At 41.4% G+C, this 13,832-nt stretch overlaps 1 protein-coding gene across 1 annotated transcript in view; it reads right to left on the bottom strand.

Annotated features, from left to right (window-relative positions):
- Positions 1 to 13,832, bottom strand: part of tulp4a (TUB like protein 4a) — a 175,956-nt gene that overhangs the window by 86,155 nt on the left and 75,969 nt on the right. Inside the window, exon 4 of the mRNA XM_072265924.1 lies at positions 4,597 to 4,777. Coding sequence (XP_072122025.1) covers positions 4,597 to 4,777 — 181 coding nt within the window. The remainder of the gene's footprint in view (positions 1 to 4,596; positions 4,778 to 13,832) is intronic.

The raw sequence follows: 13,832 nt of genomic DNA, 5'->3' as shown, positions 1-13,832 counted from the left end.
AAGCACATTAATTTCTAAAGAACTATTTCTGCAATCATTTCATATAGCCCAGTTGAGACCATGACCAGTTCAGTCAGCTGATTAAATTAACAAAATGAAATAAAAATATAGATCCAGGTATTTAAATTAAGTACAGCAACACAGCCATTTTTCAGCAATGTGCTTCAGAATTATGTGAAAAATTGTCAATTCATCCAAATTATGAATTTTGATTCTAATGTGCTAACTGTGGCACAGATATTGGTATGATAGATCACTCTCCAGAGACCTGGGCGCAAAAATTTCAGCCACCATACCTTCACCAGGAGGTAAGTTATTTAACAAATGACACATTAAATCACAACTATATACACTGTCTCAGGAGTATGTAAAAACAAACTCCCATGCCACTGTAAAGAACAGAGAAGTTTCCAAAGGACCAACCAACACTTATCCTTCAATGGCCATCACCAAAGTACTAGAGTTACAGGGTAGTCAGGAAGGAGCTGAAGAATGGCCTTACGAGAGATAGAAGAGGACATGAGAACCCTTTGCGAAGTAGGATTAAAGAAAACCCCAAGGTGTCTTACACATATATGTGAGGAAGAGGAGGATGGTCAGAGGGAGGGCTAGGCTGATCAGGGATAGTGGAGGAAATGGTTTTAGAGCTGGAGGAGGTAGGAGAGGTCCTGAATGAATACTTTGCTTCAGTATTCAGTGGGCTACAATCATCGTGAGAAGTCGTTTGTTGGTGAGGCTGCTTGAGGTTTAAAGAGATCTCAGGGTCTTTCAGATCTTTAAGGTGCATTGCAATCATCATGAGAGGTTGGTTCGTTAGTGAGTTTGAAGAGAGCTTGGGGCCTTTTGTAACTTTTCGGCGGACTGAATCTTTTAGTCAATAAAAGGAAGTGAAGTGTTAAGCAGCTCGGTCATTGTTGGAATGGGCCAGTGTTAAGAGTGGCTTTGGCTCAACAAACTTGGATAAGAACAGATGCAAGCAAGAAATTATGCCTGAGAAGTTAGATGTATAAGAAGTGTAGGCAGGATGGTAGTTTAGGCAGTGGAATGCCCCTCCTGTGAGATGCAGGATTTCAGGGTACCTCAGTCTCCCTGAGGACTACATCCACAGGAAGTGCACCCAACTTTAGCTCCTGACTGAAAAGGTCAAGAAACTGAAGCTGGAACTGAATTCATCCGGGATGATGAATTCCTCACAGATGAGACATTTACTGAAGTGTTCACAGCCAGAGTGAAGGCAACAAGTATACTACTCCTTTGGATATTGCTGGAAGGATGAACTTTCAGGGCACAGCGGCCGGCTCTGAGGCTCAGCAGAGAAGGATAAATAGGCAGACCAATAGTGATCGAAGACTCGATAGTAAGAGGGGCATACAGGACATTCTGTGGCCACAAAAGAGACACCAAGATGGAGTGTTCCCTCCCAAATGTCTCAGAGCAGCTGCAGAAGATTCTCAAGGGGGAGAATAAGCAGCCTGAGGTCTCAGTGCTCATTGGCACCAATGACATAGGCAGAAATGGGAAGAGATCCTGCACAGTAAGCATTGGGAGTCTGGGAGGAGACTGAAGAGCAGGACCTCCAAGGTAGCAATCTCTGGAGTACTCCCAGTGGCACATGTCAGTCAGGACAGGATTGGTCAGTACAGGTGAAAGAATGACTGAGGGTGTGGTGCTTGGGGCAGAGTTTTAGATTTCTGGACCATTGGGATCTTGTCTGGGGAAAGTATGACCTGTACAAAAAGGACGCTTTACACCTGAATCCAAAGGGGACCAATATCCTTGTGGGTAGGTTTGCAGAGCTGTTGGGGAGGGTTTAAATTAATTTGGCAGGGGTATAGGAACTGGAGTGGTAGAGCTAAGAATGGGGTATTTGGTATACAAGTCGGTGCACTGTATAGTGAGACTGAGGAAGAAGAGGCAGATGAAAGGATAAAAATGGAGTCAATGGCATGAGTTCAAGTGTAACATGGGGCAAAATCAAAAAAGGGTGATGAATACAGGACTGAAAGTGCTATACTTGAATGCACATAGTATATGGAACAAATAGATTATCCTGCAATGCAGTTAGAGATTGGCAGATATGTTGTGGGCATCACTGAATTGTGGCTGAAAGAAGACCATCATTGGGAGTTTAATATCCAAGTGTACATCTTGCATAGAAAGGACAGGCAGATAAGCAGAGTGGGTGGGGTAGCATTGTTGATAAAAAGTGAAATTCTTAGAAAGAGGTGACATAGGATCAGAAGATATAAGATCAGAAAATGTAGAATCATTGTGGGTAGAGTTAAACTGCAAATGTAAAAAGTCCCAGATGGGAGTTATATCCAGGTCCGAACAGTAGCCAGGATGTGGAATATAAAGTACGAAGGGATATAGAAAAACACGTAATAGGGGCAATATTACAATAGTCACAGGCGATTGCAGTATACAGGTAGATTGGGAAAATCATGGTTGGTACTAGATCCCAGGAGAAGAAATTTGAAGGATACCTATGAGATGGCTTTTTAGAGCAGATTGTGGCTGAGCCCTCTATAGGAAAGGCAATTCTGGATTGGTGCTGTGTAATGAACAAGATTTGATTAAGAAGCTTAAGGAACCCTTAGGGACTGGTGATCACATGATAAAATTCACCCTTCAATTTGAGAGAGAAAAGATAAAGTTTGATGTATCCATATTATAATGGAGTAAGGGGAATTACAGAGGCATGAGAGAAGAGCTGGCCTAAGTTGATTGGAAGGGGACACTATCAGGGATGACAGCAGAACAGCAATGGCCGGAATGTCTGAGGGCAATTCGGAAGTTGCAGGATAGATATAACCCAAAGATAAGAAGGATGAGGAAACCATGACTGCTAACGGCAGATAGCATAAAAGCAAGAGAGTACATTTAATATAGTAAAAATTATTGGGAAGTTACAGGATTGGGAAGCTTTTATAAACAGAAGCTAACTAAAAAAAAATGAGAAAGAAAAGATGAAATTTGAAGCTAGCCAATTATATAAAAGGAGAAACCAAAAGCTCCCTCCACCAAGAGTAAAAGAGTGGCAAGAGTAGAAAATGCTAGAGAGTGGACTGAAGATGCAAAAGTGGAAAACGACGCTGAAGAGGTAATAATGGGGGACAAAGAAATGGCTTATGACCTGAGTAAGTATTTTGCGCCAGTCTTCACTGTGGAAGACACTAGCAGTATGTCAGAATTTCAAGATTGTCAGGGGGCAGCAGTGGGTGTAGTTGCTATTACTTGGGAAACTGCAAGGTCTGAAGGTAAACAAGTCACCTACACCAGATGGACTAAACTTCCAGGTTCTGAAAGAGGTCGCTGAAGAGATTGCAGAAGCATCAGCAATGATCTTTCAAGAATCACTCAATTCCAGAATCATACCAGAGGACTGGAAAGTTGCATCCACTCTTCAAGAAGGGAGGGAGGCAGAAGAAATGAAATTATAGGCCAGTTAGCTTGACCTCAGTGGTTGGGAAGATGTTGGAGTCTGTTATTAAGGATGAACTTTCAGGGTACTTGGAGGCAGATGATAAAAAAGACTACAGTCAGCATGGTTTCCTTAAGGAGAAATCTTGCCTGATAAATTGTTTGACTGTATTCATGGGTATTCATGTATGGTTAAGTGACAATTAAGCTTGAAATTAAATGGTTAATACAAGGCAGCATAATTTTAAGATGATAGGAGGAAATTATAAGGGTATGCTAGAGGTAAATTCTTTACACAGAGAGGTGACTGCATGGAACACCCTGCCAGGAGTGGTGGTACACGCAGATATATTAGAAGCATTTAAGAAACTCTTAGCTAGATCATAGAAAAATGGAGGTCAAGCAAGAGGAAAGGGCTATATTAGTCCGAGTAGGTTAAAAGTTCAGTACAAAATCATGGGCCAATAGGCTTGTATAAGTGTTGTAATATTCTATGCTCCACCTTCGATGATTGTTAGACATTGAATTACTTAGCTCTCTACCAAGCAGTACCGTGTTGAAACTTCAGGCTGGCATTTCAAAATTATGTATCCCAGACATTGATCCTGTAATCCCCTTCAACACTCACTGAACAAGGATTCAGGAGCTATGCTGAGCCATGAGGTTACTGATCATGTTGCATTCCAATTCTAATGCTGCTGGCCCAGTTTTGTAATGACAGAGATAAATATCAGTTTTGATATGATGGAGGTCTGAATTTTTCCCCATTTAGCACAATAATAATCTGTCCCATTTAGTAAGGAAAATGTTTCAATATCCATTTCAAAAGACCACCCCTCCACAAATGAATAACTGACAATCTTAAAAGTTATCACAGATGTGGACTAAGGGTTCTGAAAATCTGAAGATTTACACATTTCCATAAAAACAACACCCTTACTGCTTTTGTTTCCAATATTAATTACATAAATTGCTTATAAAATCTTAGCTTTATTGCTAGAAATGAACAGTTTAGGAAAAAAACCTGTATAATAAAGTTCAGCACTGGTCAAAAGCAACTAACTGGCTGAAGCAACCAGGCATAATCATTTCAGGGACAATACTTAGCAAGCAGAAGACTATTTCTGGTCTTACCAGCCTGCACTGTGTTAACTTCGGTAGACATGGAAATACCTTGTGGTGGCGAATAGTCATCAGAATCTGTGTCACTCTCACTACTGTCCTCCACGAGGAAACTGGGATAATTCCAAGACATTCCCAAGATACCCTCAGATTCATGGAGTAGTACATGAGCTAGCATACGTCCATGGCAGTCCATCACTATCACTTGCCCATCAGCTGTTCCAAATAACACCTAGAATGAGATCAAAGTAAACACAAACTATGTAAAGGAACAAAGACATTTGCCATTTATTGTGCTTAAAATACTTCTAGAAAATTATGCTGAACTTTTAAAAATGAAACAAAAATGAAACTGTAGATGATCATTTTACAGAAGACAAACTCAGACTTCTTCGCTTTACAAGGACACTCAACCAGCTGATCCACCTTGCTCCTGTATGTCTCTTCGTCACCATCTGAAATTTTGCCAGTAGTTGTGTCAACAGCAAATTCATAGATGGCATATGATCTGTGCCTAGCCACAATCGTGGGCGCAGAGCAGACCAGAGCAGTGGGCTAAGCATGCATCCTTTAGATGCGTCAATATTAATTGTCAGTGAGGAGGATATGCTATTTCTGAACTGCTTTGACCGTGTTCTCCCAGTGAGGAAGTCAAGGATCCACACGGGGAGATAGTAAGGCCCAGGTTTTGGAGCTTGTTGATTAAAACTGAAAGTATGATTGTGTTGAATGCTGAACTGTAATCAATAAACAGCTGCCAGACGTAGATATTGCTATTTTCCAGGTGATCCAAGGTAAAGCGTAGAACTAGTGAGATTGCATCCACTGTAGACTAATTGTAGCAATAGTTAAATTGCAGCAGGTCCAAGTTCTTGCTTAGGCAGGAGCTGATTCTGGCCATGACCAACTTCTCAAAGCACTTAAATCACAGTAGATATGAGTGCAACTGGGCGATAGTCATTGAGACAACTCACTCTGCTCTTCTTGGGCTCTGGTATGATTGTCGCCCTGTTGAAGCAGGTGGGAATCTTCAATTGCAGCAGTGAGAGAATGTACTTGAACAAACCCACTAGTTAGTTGGCTCGTTTTCTGGTATTTATTAGACAAAAGTCAGAGAAATTGAGCACAGTGGTTATAGCACTAGGAGACAAGTGCTTTAGGTAAGATATAGGTGGTGAGGAGGGTGATTTACTTTTTTGATTAAGGGACCATTAATGTATAGTGATGACAATGATAGCTTTATAGGTGGAATTGAGAAGAAAGAGATAATCACATTATTGAGATTGTACTGCAAGTCCCCAAGTAGTTCTCGGGAATTAGAGGAACAAATGTGCAGGTAGATTGGGGAGAGTTGCAAGAAAAATAGGATTGTCATTTTAATTTCCTAACATTGACTGGGATTGTCAGTGTTGAAGTTCTAGATGTGGTGGGATTTTTTCAATAGGTTCAAGAAGTTTCCACATGCAGTAGATAGGGTGCTCTATCAGGAAGGAAGCAAAACTTTGATTTAAGGAAAGGCATGTGACCGAGATCACAGCAGGGAGACACTTTGGGACCAGTGACCATAGCTCTATTAGTTTTAAAGTAGTTGTGGAAAGGGACAGAACTGGTCTGCTTGTATGAGTTCTGAACTTGGGCAAGAAGAATTTTTACTTGCAAAGATTGATTGGGCTAGATTGCTTGTGGGCAAAGAGATCTCTGGCAAGTGGAAGGTTTTTAAAAAGTAAGATAGCAAAAGTTCAAAGACTACATGTTCCCATTAAAGTTGAAGGCAAAGCTGTTGGGATTTGGGAACACTGGATGTCAATGTATACAGTAATTCTGATCAATTAAAATTAGGTAGTTTGGGTCAAATATGCACAGCTGGGATCAAGTGAATCACTGGGGGTATATAGCAGATGCTAGACTATACAAGAAGGAAATTAGGAGGACCAAAAGGGGCATGAAATGGCTGTGGCATAAAAAATTAAGGAGATTCTTACGATTTTTTTTAAATATTAAGTATATTAAGGAAAAAGGAATGACTAAGGAGAGAATAGGGCCTCCCAGACAAAGAAGGAAATCTATGTATGGAGTCATAAATATATTTTTTTTTGTTTCAACAGTATATTAAGAAAAAAAAACAACTGAATTGGCTGCAGCGATGCCTGGCTTCAAGTCTGTGACTCACTTTCATGAACTTCAATTCTGAATGCCATTTGCTTACTTTTATTATTTGCACAATTTGTTTTATTTTTCTCTCTGCACATTGGGTGTTTGATGGTTTTTTAATGGGTTTCTTTGTTTAGTGGCTGACTGTATTGTATACATACTTTGATAATAAATGTACCTTGAACTTTGAGGAAAGATGTGAATAGCTGGGAATTTATCGATGTTAATGGAGATGTTTTGGGATTAGTCCATATTACAGTAGAAGTATTGTATGTATTAAGATGTATGAAGAAAGACAAATTTCCAGGTCCAGGCGAGGTATACCCAAGAACATTTGGGAAGCTAGATAATAAATTGCAAGACCCTTGCCAAGATATTTGCAACATCACTACCCTCTGGCAAGATGCCGGAAGACTAGAAATGTTAAACAAGATCTGAAAATCTTGAGCATCACACAATGTATTGAAGCAACTCAGCAAGTCAGACAGCATCTATGGAGGGGAATAAACAGTAGATGCAGTAGGTGTGTGGGGAGGGGTGAAGTAAAAAACAGGGAAGTGATAGGTAGAAGTGATAAAAGGGCTGAAGAAGTAATCTGATAGAAGAGGACAGTGGACCATGGAAGAAGGGGAAGGAGGGGCACCAGAGGAAAGTGATGGGCAGGTGAGAAGGGGTGAGAGTCATTGAGCATCTCAACACAAAACAGGCCGTTTGGCTCAATAATCCATGCCGAACTGGTATTCTGCCTAGCTCCATCAACCTGCCCTGGGCCATAGCCCTCCACATTTCTCTTGTCCATGTATTTACCCAAACTTCTCTTAAATGTCAAAATCAAACCCGCGTGCACTTCTGCTGGCAGTTTGTTCCACATGCGCACCAGAGTGAAGAAGTTCCCCTCGGGTTTCCTTTAAATATTTTACCTTTCATCCCTAACTATGAACTCTAGATCTAGCCTCACCCAACCTCAGCGGAAAAGCCTGCTTGGATTAACCTAATCTATACCCCTCAATTTTGAATACCCCGATCAAATCTTCCCTCATTCTGCTATGCTCCAGGGAATAAAATCCTAACCTATTCAACCTCTCACTATAACACAGATTCTCAAGTCCCAGTAACATCATTGTAATTTTTCTCTATTATTTCAATCTTATTTATGTCATTCCTGCAGGTAGGTGAGAACTATACATAATACTCAAAATTCAGCCTCACCAATGTCTTATACAACTTCAACAAAACATCCCAACCCCTGCACTCAGTACTTTGAATTTGAAGACCAACATACCAAAAGCTCTCTTTATGACTCTGTCAACTGTGACACCACTTTCAAGGAATTATGGATCTGTATTCCCATAGCCCTCTGTTCTACCTCACACTTCTGCACCCTACCATTCACTGTCTAAGCCCTATTCTGGTTTGCCTACCTCACACTTGCCTGCATTCAAGTATAGCTGCAATTTTACAGCCCATTTTTCCAGCTGGTCTAGATCCTTCTTCCAAGCTTTGATAGCCTTCCTTACTAGTCCACTACAACTCCCCCCCCCCACCCAAATCTTGGCATCAAATTGCTGATCCATTTTACATCGTCATCCAGATTGTTGATGTAAATTATAAACAATGGACCCAGCACCGATCCCTATGGCACACCACTAGTCACAGGGACATTCATCTACTACTACTCTCCGGCTTCCCTCAAGAAGCAAATGTTGAATCCACTTTACTATCTTATCCTGAATACCAAGCAATTGAACCTCCTTGACCAGCCTCCCATACAGGTCTTTGTCAAAGACCTTGCTGGCATCCATGTAGACAACATCCACTGCCTTTCCTTCATTAACCTTCCTGATAATCTCCTCGAAAAATTCTATAAAATTAACTACACACGACCTACAATGCACAAAGCCAAGATGAATATTCCTACAAGTCCTGTCTATCCAAACACGTATATGTCTGTTCCCTTAGAATCAGTCGGTCAGTCAGTCTGTGGGTGCCGTCCCAAATCCGGGGTTGGCGGCTATGCACCTCCATCTTCTTCCATCTTGCGACAGCACCGAGTACAGCCTCTCCTCCAGTTTGTTCTCGCTGGCCGCCTTGGCACCGCCCGCCACCGCCCCCGCCGAACTCTAGCCCGAGGCCATGTTGGCTTCCAGCTGCGGCCCTTCCTTAGGTGGAGGCCTTGGGCAGGCCCAGGCACACAGTGCAGCGCCCAAGTTCATCATATCGCTTCCAACTAGATGCATAGCATACAATTCATAGATACGTGATGAGGCTTTAATCTCTTCCATGGAAGATGGTCGTTGGCTCACAAGGAGCTCATCCGCCCTTTGTCAGGTCTTGTTTTTTTTAGTCCTGCTGGGTGTCCTCATACCCTCCTCACCAGACTAAGTCCGGTGGGGGAGCCGGCCCAAGTCACCGACCACTCGACCATGACCCCCAGCCGAGTGCCCGCCCCCCCTACCGAATCTCTCCGAGCATCCGGCACCCGACTGAAAACCATGGTCGGGCAGCCGGCAACCAAACTGGAAATCCCTTAGAATACCTTCTAATAATTTACCTACTACTGATGTCAGGCTCACCAGCTTACAATTTTTTGACCTGGTCTTAGAGCCTTCCTTGAACAACAGAATAACTCTAGCTATCCTCCAGACTTCCAGCACCTCACCTGTGGCTAACGATGTTTTAAATACCTTGGTGAGAGCCCATGCAATTTCTGTACAAGTCAAGGGAACACCTTGTCAGGCCCTGGAGATTTACCCACCCTAATTGGCCTCAAGACAGCAAGCACAAGAGTGGAAATAGAATGGGAATGGCAAAAAAGAGAAGAGTAAGGGAGAAATTACCAGAAGTTTAAAAAATAAATCAATATTCATGCCATCAGAATGGAGGCTACCCAGACGGAATGAGGTGCTGTCCTTACAGTTTCAGTGTGGACTCATTGTGGCAGAAGAATAGGCCATGGGCTGATATGATATGTCAGAGTGGGAATGACATCAAATTGGCACACACAAAATGCTGGAGGAACTTCAGCAGGCCTGAAACGTCAGTTGTACTCTTTTCCATAGATGCTGCCTGGCCTGCTGAGCTCCCGCAGCATTTTGAGTGCTGTTTGGATTTACAGCATCCGCAGATTCTCTTTTGTTTGACATCAAATTGAAATGGTTGGTAATCGAGAAATACACCCCACCTTCTGTCCTCTTCAGTCCTGAGGGTATTGGTCCAAAACATTACTGTTTATTCCCCCCCATAGATGCCGCCTGACTTACTGGTTAGCAAATGTGCTTTTATTTAGAAAGGGCTGAACCAAAAGACCTGGTAATTAATGACCTGTTAACCTAATAGCTGTGGTAGGTAAGTTGCAGGAAAGCACTCTAAGGGATAAGATACTGTATAATTGGATTTAGAGAGTCAGGGATTGATTAGTGCTAGCCAACATGGCCTCATGCTTGGGAGAACCTTTATTCACCAATTTGATGGAGTTTTTTTTTGATGAAGTGATGAGGAAGGCTAAACAGGGAGGGCAGTAAACATAGCATACATGGAGTTCAGCAAGATGGTTGACAAAGTTCTGCATGGTAGACTGCTCTGGAAGTTATATCACATAGCACCCAAGGAGAGGTAGCAAACTCAATACAAAATTGGCGGGTTAGCAGGAAGCAGAAGCCAATAGTGGAAGGACACTCCTCCAACTGGAGGTCTGTGATTACTGATGTAACCCAGAGGGTCGATGCTGGGCCCACTCTCATTTGTCATCTATATTAACAATATTGTTGGACTGGACTGCATAATTGTTACTTTCCTCATAGTTCCTTATGCTTTTTTGTAATTTTATTTAATTACCTATATACATGAAATTGATCAACACGTTTTTTTTAGGGGCTACAGTTCTGTATTTTCAAGGAAACCTCATGATTGCAGTTGCGGTTATCATATTACTTGAATATGGGTTATTTGATTGGTTAAATGTTATCTTATGGATATTCAATAGAATTAGCAAACTGGTAAAAAAGCAGCAAACTGCATTGGATTTTTTCTTTCCCCGTTGTTCTTTCTGCTGCCACTATGATCTCTTCCACCCACCCCCTCGTGCTCTCTTCCTCATGCTTCATCTTCCTGCCTTCGTCTTCTTTGATCTTGTAATGCTTAATAAACAATGACAAGCCTCATTTTTGACTTCCGAAGAACCTCGGATCACAAACATCATCATCCAACAATATTTGCGTAGGCAGCAGATGGCTGTGAGGTTTAAGGATTCAGAAGAATCCCAGACAAAGTGGAAACTTCCGCCATGCAAATTTAAAAAGAGGTAAGACCTTGCTCCTTATTTTCCCAATCATCCGAGAAATCACCTAGTTCTTCTTGCTTCAATATACCATCCAGTGGAAGTTTAAGGCAAAAGGAAAACTCTTATATATTGCTATTCTGAAAAAAAAAATCAGTTCAGCACTAAAATTAACATTGTGCACAAGTTAAATTTATGCAAACTGAAAGAGTACCCAAATCTTCCAATTGTAATCTAGTACTTTTAAAAAATTATTGAGATTTACAATCCTGAGGACCGCCCCGTCTGCAAATGGAGTAGCAGTAATTTTGTGCTGCTCTTAGTTTTCTTTCTCTCCCCCTAGTTTAAACTTTGAATTTAATTTTTTTTTGCTGATTCTTGAGGGGGAACAATATGTCTATGTCTACGAGAAGTGGGAAGAATTTACCTGAACCTAGTGATAAAGGTAGTGGGAAAGGAAAGATGCAAAAGGAAAGATCTGATGAAATGCCATCGTGGGTTGAAGATATTGTTCGGACACTGAATTCAATTAAGGATCAGAATGGATTAATTAAAGACCAACTAGAAAAGAATAGTAATGAAATGAAGTCATTTCTGGGAAAACTTAAAGACCTGGAACCTCAAGTTATTACACATGAAGAGGAATTGAAGATAACTAAGCAAAAGTTGTCTGAAGCTACAACTCCTTATCAAAGTGAGATTATAGACCTGGAAACTAGGTCTCGCAGAAAGAATATACGAATAGTTGGGCTGCAAGACGGAGTTGAAGATGGAGATTTAACTGCTTACTTTGGTAAGCTTTTCCACACTTTATTTCCTACCACTTTATCAAAGCCGCCTGCTATAGAAAGGGCACACAAGGCGTTTACTTCGAAATTGAAGGATTCTAGTAAACCAAGATCTGTTCTGGTTTCAAGTTTGCTTTCATCACTTTAAAATTAAAGATCAAATAATGCAACAGGCAAAAGAACAGAGAGTTTTTGGGTTTATGGAGTCTCAGCTCCGTTTTTACGAAGATTACCCAAGAGAGATAATGAAACAAAGATTAAAATTTGCCCTGGTAATGAAACAGGCATATGATAAAAAACTCTTTCCTCCTCTGAGGTACCCAACAAGTTTTTCCTGCTAATTCTCCTCCTTGTACTTTTTTTGATCCAAAAGCTGCACTGGACTTTGTTCAGGCTATACCTGCCACTGTTACTGACGCCGCTGCTGAATAAACTATCTGAAAAGTTGTTTGGCTATCTGTATATTATTCACATTTTGGAAAGATGATTTATAGAACATAGAACATAGAATAGTACAGCACAGTACAGGCCCTTTGGCCCACAATGTTGTGCCGACCCTCAAACCCTGCCTCCCATATAAGCCCCCACCTTAAATTCCTCCATATACCTGTCTAGTAGTCTCTTAAACTTCACTAGTGTATCTGCTTCCACCACTGACTCAGGCAGTGCATTCCATGCACCAACCACTCTCTGAGTAAAAAAACCTTCCTCTAATATCCCCCTTGAACTTCCCACCCCTTACCTTAAAGCCATGTCCTCTTGTATTGAGCAGTGGTGCCCTGGGGAAGAGGCACTGGCTATCCACTCTATCTATTCCTCTTATTATCTTGTACACCTCTATCATGTCTCCTCTCATCCTCCTTCTTTCCAAAGAGTAAAGCCCTAGCTCCCTTAATCTCTGATCATAATCCATACTTTCTAAACCAGGCAGCATCCTGGTAAATCTCCTCTGTACCCTTTCCAATTCTTCCACATCCTTCCTATAGTGAGGTGACCAGAACTGGACACAGTACTCCAAGTGTGGCCTAACCAGAGTTTTATAGAGCTGCATCATTACATCGTGACTCTTAAACTCTATCCTTCGACTTATGAAAGCTAACACCCCATAAGCTTTCTTAACTACCCTATCCACCTGTGAGGCAACTTTCAGGGATCTGTGGACATGTACCCCCAGATCCCTCTGCTCCTCCACACTACCTAGTATCCTGCCATTTACTTTGTACTCTGCCTTGGAGTTTGTCCTTCCAAAGTGTACCACCTCACACTTCTCCGGGTTGAACTCCATCTGCCACTTCTCAGCCTACTCCTGCATCCTATCAATGTCTCTCTGCAATCGCTGACAATCCCCTACACTATCTACAACACCACCAACCTTTGTGTCGTCCGCAAACTTGCCAACCCACCCTTCTACCCCGACATCCAGGTCGTTAATAAAAATCAGGAAAAGTAGAGGTCCCAGAACAGATCCTTGTGGGGCACCACTAGTCACAATCCTCCAATCTGAATGTACTCCCTCCATCACCACCCTCTGCCTTCTGCAGGCAAGCCAATTCTGAATCCACCTGGCCAAACTTCCCTGGATCCCATGCCTTCTGACTTTCTGAATATGCCTACCATGTGGAACCTTGTCAAATGCCTTACTAAAATCCATATAGATCACATCCACCGCACTACCCTCATCCACGCTACCAATGAAGGTCATTTGTATATTTCATTGAGAGACTAATTAAAGAAGACAAGGAGAGTTGTTCATAATTGCATATTTATGGTTTTCCTTTGGAAAGAAGATTTACGGCTCAAGTATGACTGTCTAAATGATCATCTGAACATTCGACTGAGAGAAGACGACAAGGGGATTTCTTCCTTTAATTTAATACTTAGTTTGAGTTTTTTGTTTCTTTTTTTAATCAGCTAATTTGTAGTTTTTTCCTACTAATAGGGCTTTTTATAATTTATTTATTTATTTGGGAGGGTTTAATTACTTATGATATTATTAATTACTATTTTTGAAAATTCAGCTGGGTCAAATATACTAATATTTTTTCTGTTTTATTATAACATTTTATAATTGA

This window comes from Mobula birostris, chromosome 8, assembly GCF_030028105.1.
Source record: "Mobula birostris isolate sMobBir1 chromosome 8, sMobBir1.hap1, whole genome shotgun sequence".
In the NCBI taxonomy this organism is placed as follows: Eukaryota; Metazoa; Chordata; class Chondrichthyes; order Myliobatiformes; family Myliobatidae; genus Mobula; species Mobula birostris.
This window is presented reverse-complemented; position numbering and strand designations above follow the sequence as displayed.